Below are 8,670 nucleotides of genomic sequence, written 5' to 3'. Positions count from 1 at the left end.
GTCAAAATAGCAAAAGTGGTAGTAGGAATAATAGCTCCCTAATAGTAGTATTTATGATATTGATTTAAAAATAATATAATTTGAGTTTCCTGTGATTTTGGGTCGATGGTTTCCTACCCCAAACTCTGAGGATGTTTAAATAATATGGCCCAATTAAGAATTTTAAGTGGGCAGCCCAATTAAATTTAGTCTTTTCTGTCAAGACCACAAATGATCCATAGAGATTTCCTATTGCTAATTGGTCATTTAGTAACATCTAATCATGTTGATGCAAGAATTTTAGGCTTGGCTGTAGAACTATTAATTGTACTAAATTATTTAGTAAGTCACCATAAAAAATGATATTTGATTTCTAAGTTTTACGTGTAAATACTTCATTTTATAAATAAATGTATGCATACAAGATGCACACTCACCTCACTATGACAAAATCAATAGTGAAACAAATATACAAGACGCACACAGACCTCACTCAGTGTGTACTTTAGATGAAAAATTGCATGTATGTTATATACAGAACAATGGTCACCATCAAGGACAATGGGACCTTCTAATCACTCCTAGTCCTTGACAACAACAGTTCCAGTGTTGGTCTCTGCACTCTAAACAGCAAGTGCACTATTCTGGAATCACCGAACTTTTTTGTCAATGAGAAAACTTGAGAACCAAAGCAGTGAAGAGAAGAGCACGTGTGGTTGGTTGGTTATTCACTTTTGTAATTTCAATAGTGTGTGAATGTGATTTTTGAATGCAAAAAAGAACCCAATATGCATGGCAAGGTGGCAATATGGCATGCACATATGTATATACAGTACATACAGAAGTAGTAGTAGTAATAGTAGTAGTCGTCACTATATAAGACGAAGACCCTTCTGCTAAGTGTTTGAATTGTTGTCTACAGAAAGCATTCTTTAACTGTACTGTAGGACTGCTGAAAACAACTTATCATGCACGCGCATGAACAGAAACAACCTCATTGTCAAGGGCATCAATGATATCATATCCTCCAAAATAGGGGAAACAATGTAAAATATCAATTTGACTTCTTTTCTTGGAGACAGCCCAAAAGCAGCAAGGCACAGATAAATCATAATTCATGAATGAAATCTCTCACTCTACGTTTGTTTCTTTTCTTTACATACAATACACAAACAAACAATCTCTGACCCGAAAGAAATTAATACTTTTATTGTTGAAAACTCGCTGGAAAGGTTCCCCCATCACCTCATCATCCCTTAGGTGACGTGTTTCACCTTGTAGAGAAGAAAAATTGAGTGGTACTGGTTGGTGTCCCAAAAGGGGGAATAAAAGATAATTAGAAAAAGCTAAAAAGGGTGACAGTAGATGATGGGTCCCTAGTGCTACATACCCTGAAATTTGAAGACAAAATAAATTCTCAGAAACAAAGTTGGGCCTGAGCATGTGATGTGTGAGTAGTAGTAGTAATACACAAATAGCCATCACAAAAATTGAAAAAAGGGGGTGAAGAGAATAACAAATAAGCAAGCACCCATGTGACAGCATGGTTTGATTCCCATTTGCCACCAACATGAGATGACCATCACTCCTAATATTTGTATGCCACATAAACCATTTTTCCTAGTCCTTGTAGTAGGACCCTCTGGGCCCCACCATGTTCCCTCACATGTGTACCCTCTTTTCCTTTTCATTTAAAGACTTTTCAAACCCCTTCTGCTCTCTCTGTTTTGTTATTGCTCAAACTTCGTGGTCATAGACTAGTACGCTATTCAGCTACAGGTTGATGGTTATGGCCCCATACAGATAGCCCTTCCACTGGAATGCAGCAACTGCAGTTTCACTTTCACATTTTTTTTTATCGTGTTCTGTTCTGTCAAATATTAAAAAATATCACGTAAGTTTGAAATTACCTTTCAGAGATTCCAATTCAACCCAATCCACATCTACGTATCATTTTTCACAGGGTTAAGACGAGAAAATAAAAATCTTGTTGAGGTCGCAGAATGATCCAGAACAACGTTCGAAATTGATGTACAAAAGATGGATTAAAAAAAAAGGTAGTACTATTTTTCTTCTTTGGTGAGCGATGGAAAGGAGTCCCCAACATAATGATTATATTCAAAATGATGTTCCTCGGAAGTCAAAAACACTTCCGTCTATGGAGCTAACAAAAATGTGTACTTCACGGAATGGCAGTGAATGTTTTCTTTCCACCCAATAAAACCACAAGCTTCCCACATGCAAAGCAGATTCACAAAGATACTCAACCAACCAATTCAATCATAATTACATTGCATTCCTAAACACAAACTTTACCACAGACAAAACAAGAGAAAAGAAAAGGAGAAAAAAAAATAGAAAACAGAAAAAGTTAGCTCTATATTGATAAATTTTTTCCATCTTACAAAAATTACAACTCTCTGATCAAACATTTTTGCTTTCGTTCTTCACAATAATCGTTACATACAAACCAAAGAGAAAAAAATAATAATTAAATACAGAATTACATTGCAGATCTATTTATTTACCAATCTAAACCAAAAAAAAAAAACTCCCTAATTAAGCTTTCTTTTTCTTCAAATCTAAACATTTTTTTCACTAAAATGATGGAGATTGTTACAAAAAATAAAATCGGTCAAAAGGGAACCACAACGACCTGACTGCATGCAAAATCGTCAGAGTTTCCGACGGAATCTTGCGGCCACGAATCCCGAAGAAGCTTCAGCAGCATCTGCGCCTTCCTCTTCGCTCTCTCCGTGCAATCGCTCTGCATGAGAAGCAGAAGCTGAGTCAGCACGCCCGCCGCCACCGCCTCGCGCTGGCACCGCTCCGACTCCGAGCACAGCGAGAGCAGCGCACCAGCGGCGTACTCCGTCGCGCGGTTGGAGATCTTCAGGATTATCTTTACCAGCATCGGCACCGTCAGCGCGTGCGCTGCAAACGCCGCGCATCCCGCCGGAATCCGGCAGAGCAGCTCCACCGTGGCCAGCGCCCTCTCCGCGTCGCACTTCTCAAAGTCCGCCAGCCGGTCCACGAGCACCGCCGGCGCGCCGGCGGCCACCGCCTTCTGCCGCGTATTCTTCACCAAACAAAGCGCGAACAAGGCCTTGATCCCGATCTTGAGCGCGCGCGGGTGAGAGATCGGGCTCCGGAGCAGATCCACCACTCCGTCGTAGATTTCGTCGACACTGCTCACCTCCGCGCGTAACTCCGGCGAGTGCGTCCCGACGACGACGATCTCAACCAACGCGGCCGAGTTGACTCGGACGTCGAACGAGTTATGCGCCAACATCCGCGATAAATAGCCAATCTTCATCGAATCAGATGCGAGCGAAGCACATTCCGACTCGCCGAGCGGAAACATAACGAGCAGCGCGAGCGACTCGTGACTCAACTCGTCAGAACCGTTGTTGAAAACGATTGGGAGAAGGATCTGGAGAAGGTTGTGAGAGGCAATGAGAGAACGATTCTTGTCCGAGTCGCGAGCGAGTTGTCTGAGTCGGCGGAGAGAAGAAAGGCGAAGGTGAGCAGGGGCAGAATCGGAAGAAGCTTGGTTGAGGAGAGAGCGAACTAAGGCAGGGTCTGCGGGCTGTTTGGGAGTGGGGATTCGCTCGACGCCAAAAGCGCGGTTAGCAACGCACCACTCTTGGATAAGGCGGCGAAGGGTGTGGTTCGGGATTAGGGTGAAGTCGGTGAGAGTGGCGCGTGTGACCGGACATGTGGTGTTGCCGGTGCTGACCCATGCCTCGATGCTGGCGCGGTCGTAGGTTTGACCGGTGCAGACAGTTACTGGGTCTCGCATGAGTTCGAGCGAGATAGGGCATCGGAAGTGGTAGGGTATGTGAACACCCAAATCTAACGGTTCTAAACTCCCAGGCATTGTAATGGGATAAGAGAGGAGAAGAGTGTGTTGTGTTTGGTACGAGAAATGATTAATGAATGATAATAATAATAAAAATAAAGAGGTAGCTAAATCTGAAGGCTCTGCAAATTCTCTTTAGCTATGTCACGCTTTGCTTTCTCTTATATGAGATGGAACAGAGGAACATACCCAACAGGCAGAGAGAGGGGACTGGGCCTGCCACCCTCTCTGACCCTCATCTGACTTCTCCCACACGTGTGGTGGCATGGCATGGCATCTAACTTGGTTGGGAAATGGGATTGGTCAAACCCAATATGCCACTTCTGGGTCCCACATTTGCTGCTCTAAAATCCTACTCCTGTGAACATCAACTAATTGCGTCCTCCTTTTGATTTTCTTTTCCTCTCCTTCATTTACTATTATTGTTTGGCTGTCACTTTTTCTGCACATTCGCCCCTCTTCTTTTCATTCTTGATTTTCTAGCTTCTTTTTCATGCATGTTTGTAAATTAGGTGAAAAAAAATATGTTTGAAGTAAAATTATTTTTACAAAAGGATTATGTTTTTCATTTTTTCTTTCATTTTATATTTGTTTGTTGAATTATATTAAAATGTGCATTACTATCATTTTAACACCAAATCAAACATGTGTAAATTTATCCTTGTGTTGTATCTGTAGCCTTTTTCCTTGGCTCTCCTTTTGCTCCTCTGGATGACCCTGCTGCCACTCATTGTTTAACTATTGAAGAGAAAGCTTTACACTGTTCTATTGTAACTTGTTTGTCATCAAAGGTTTTTGTAGTGTACAGGAGATAAATGTGTATGATTACTTGATGGCTCATTCAATCTTTCAATATGAATGAAATTGACTAAATCATTGTTTATTTTGATGGCCAAATTAATCATCTTGCCGAAGCTTTTCTAATGAATAAAGAAAAAGTAGCAAAGCCTTTTCCAAAATTTAGAATCAAGTAGGAAGGTGCCACCTTTTTTGTAAAATACAATACTTTTACTAATAGTACAATGTGAAGTGGATAGCATGTGTCACTCAACCATTTGGAATAAAGAAGATTTGATTAAAAAAAGAAGTGGTAAATAAGTTGTATTATATATTTACATTTCATGAAGGAAAAGTGATGAATAAATATTTTTACATTTTTTATAATTTAATTGTGAAATAAATTGAAACCTACTTTGAAATTCGATTAAAATTTGAAGTTTAAAAAGTTGAAATGATGAAATGAAAAAACATAAAGCCAATACTTTTTTTGGAAGAATCTAGAAAGTTAGTAGCTAATAGGGTATAATACAACCCCCCTGCCCTAAACATATAAAAGGATCCAATAACAAGAATCACAACATAAGGTAGATCCAATAACTAGAATAAAGACTTAGAGAGTTATATATTTAAATCGTTAGTGACAATTTTTTTTTTAGAGTTAGTGACACAAATGATCGTTGGAAAAATGGAAATGGGAAAAACAAATGGTTAAAATTTATCGGTAATTAAAGGCTAAAATAAATAGACATTGTCCATGTACATGTTTTGGACACTTGCTTTTATCAAATGTTCTAGTTAATGACAAGCACTTTATCAAATGTTTTGTAATCTTTAGTAATCTCGTGCTCTACTTCTTTATTTAATAATATTTAGCTTTTCAAAAAAAATAAAAAATACAAGCACTTTCTGATCAATAATATGATCATTTTTTTCTTGATAGGTTTATCCTTTCACTTTTTTTAATAAAATTACCAAGAGTTTTATTAATTTTGGCATACCATTTGTGTAAAATACTATCAAGTAATTAGAAATATTCCACATACGACTGTTAAAGTAATAACTTTTTTTAATAATTTTCAATTATATTATAAATCGTGATTAAATGGTACTGTATAAAACTTTTATAGTATTAATATATTTTAATTAAATTTAATTACTAAAATTAAAATTCAAACAATAATAAAAGCTATATCTTAGCGATGGAATTAATTTCCATACGATTTTATTTAAGGATATATATGAATGGAGTAATACATTAATACTTCTCAAAACAGTGCATTTAGAGAACAAAATATTGAAAATATCACTCTTAACAAAGCATTGCTACTTTCGTTCTTACTTATAAGATTTTTTTTTAAAAATTATTTGCCTATTTTTATAGGACTTTTTATAAATTTCTAAATATGTTAATTATTTTTTTTACATATATTTTTTTATTTTCTCTTTAAACATTAATGAGAAACAAGTAAGTGGATAAAGAGATAACAAAATAATATTTTTAAAATAATAGTATAATTAATTAACTAAATTTAATATGATTAATTAAATTAATTACTTTTCTTAAGAAATATAAATTAATTAAAAAATTATAATTAGGATAATAGGAATACATAAAATAGAGAATGCTATTAAATTTTCTGTAGTTATTTTGCTACTTTATATGGTTGGATGATGGATGGATGGATGGGATTATGGGAATAGAAAGAAAGCACAAGGAAGAATTTGAAAAATAGAAAAAATGAAAGGGGCAGAATGCAAAAACAACTTTGATTAGGAAAGGAAAGTGGGGGGTCCAGGTTGTCTATCCACCTCTTTATTGTGGCTAAAACAACTTTCGTGTGGATAACAATAAACGAACGGGTGCTTGCCATCTTAACAAAAGTGTGGTCCCTCCTAAGTGTACGTGGTTCGATAAGTGACACCTGCATCAGAAATTCCTCCATCTTTAAAAATTAGTAACTCAGTTAAATAATTAATTGAATTTTGAAAATTTAATGTTAAAAATTACAGTAATAAATTAATTATTAATTTATTTAATTCATGAATGTAAATTAAATAGCAGAAAATGACATAATAAAGTAATTTAATTAAATATATTTTTATTTCTTTGAAGTTAAATTTAAAAAAAAATTGTGTATGAAATTTTTAATAAAGTAATTATGTTTTTCATAATTTTAATTTTTTATCAATAACAATTAAATATCTTATTAAAAATTAAAATAAGTAATGATATAAGTAAATAAAAATCAATGCAAATTATTAAAACAGTAATTAAAAGTAGTTTGGTAATGACAAATGATGGCACGATCGGGTGGATCACCACTGATTGAATGAAACATTGGAGGCATCGAATGTTAAGAATTAAAGTAAAATAAAAATAAACGAAGGATTATAAAAAAAATGTTAAGAATAAAAGTAAAATAAAAATACTTTCAGTTATAAGCTAAATGACGAAATTTTACTTCTGATAGGATTTCAGAATTATTTATTTTGAAGGATCCGATGAATATTTTACTTCGCGTTCATCAAATAATAATTTCCTTATCATTAGTCATGCATATTTTGAAATTTTTAGACATTTGTTATTTTTTTTAAGGATCTGATGGCTACTTCATAATTGTTTCATGCCTGACAACTTTTCAAACTTTTGTTATTTTGTTAATATTTCAAAATTCTCCAACATTAATGTCTATTATCGATGAAACAAATCTTAAACATTATTTACTGTTTATTACTTGTCTTTTCTTTCTAAATTTTCAATTTAGTCTTCACGGTACTGTTTTTCCATTGAAATTTTTGTTGATGGTCTTTGGACATTTCAACAAATTAATGAAGAAAAGGTGTACACAGTCAGCAAACAAATCAAAGAATAAAGTTCAATCTTTTAATAATTGAGTGAGATATTCAACCATTGAAAATTTTAAATTAATCAAGATTACATTGATTTAACTTTTAAATTTATAACTAAGGGACGTCTGTTTAGCATATTATTTTTTCTAATCCTGGAAATATTTTTTCCGAGGAATAATACATGAAAATGTTATTTTTGAGTATTTCAAAAATTGTTTTATTACCTCATACTTCCTCCATTTTAGAATATACGATATTTAAGGTTTTTACATAAATATTAAAAAATGTAATTAATTTGTTGATTTTTTTTTAAAAAAATTAGGTAACTTCTTAATATATTTTTTTATCTCTGTAATATGAATTATTTACTTTTTCTATATACTATTTTCACTGGGTATTTATTAAGGATAGTCTTAAAAAAAGTATTTAATGTGACATTAATTTTTTAAAATAACGTATATTTTGCAACATTTTTTCTCAAAAAAACCATATATTCTGGAAATATAATTAGTTCATAATTTTTCGATCAGTTCATAATTAATTTGATCCAATTTTTCACTCATTCGAAAACATTGCACAATACTCAAAATACTGATAAATTGATGGTAATGCTGATATAAATTGTCAATAAGCAAATTACTAGATTTTGAAGTATGTTTTTCATACTCTTTAAATCAAATGTCACATAAATTATGAGTCACAGTAGATTACCTAATAGGAAAAAAAAAAAAAAAACCTCAACGACAATTTACGATTATTGCTGCTTATTTTAATATTTTTCTTAATGATTTTTCAAAAGGTACGTACTATGTAATACATGAAAAGAGTAGCTACTAAAAATTCTCTGTGATGATTATTTGACCTCTTAATTTCTTAAAATTTTAAATTCAGAAAAAAATATGAATGAAATAATTTCACAAAGTTAACCATTTCGCATTTTGTCAATTTGTTTTTGACAAGGGGAGAGACAAGTCGGAGAAGAGGGATTTGCCCCACCTCCGTTCACCTCGGGGACTACGTTCACACTAGCTCACCAATAGGTAATTTATGGTAATTTTAACACAATTACTACATTGTGTTTGGATAAGAAATTTTTTAGGGAATTTAAAATATATAGAATTTGAATTATTTTGATTTTAATTTTGATGAAAATTTTATTTCCTTCATATTCAAAATTTTAATTTTATATTTTAAATAGA

General features: G+C 33.6%; 1 protein-coding gene across 1 annotated transcript; it reads right to left on the bottom strand.

Moving 5' to 3' along the window:
* Positions 1 to 2,334: 2,334 nt before the first annotated feature.
* On the bottom strand, positions 2,335 to 4,199 carry LOC114419708 (U-box domain-containing protein 26-like). Its single transcript, XM_028385469.1, has one exon. The coding sequence runs from the start codon at positions 3,857 to 3,859 to the stop codon at positions 2,615 to 2,617; it is 1,245 nt and encodes a 414-aa protein (XP_028241270.1). The 5' UTR covers positions 3,860 to 4,199; the 3' UTR covers positions 2,335 to 2,614.
* Between the last annotated feature and the right edge of the window lie 4,471 nt (positions 4,200 to 8,670).

This window comes from Glycine soja, chromosome 7, assembly GCF_004193775.1.
Source record: "Glycine soja cultivar W05 chromosome 7, ASM419377v2, whole genome shotgun sequence".
Lineage (NCBI taxonomy): Eukaryota > Viridiplantae > Streptophyta > Magnoliopsida > Fabales > Fabaceae > Glycine > Glycine soja.
This window is presented reverse-complemented; position numbering and strand designations above follow the sequence as displayed.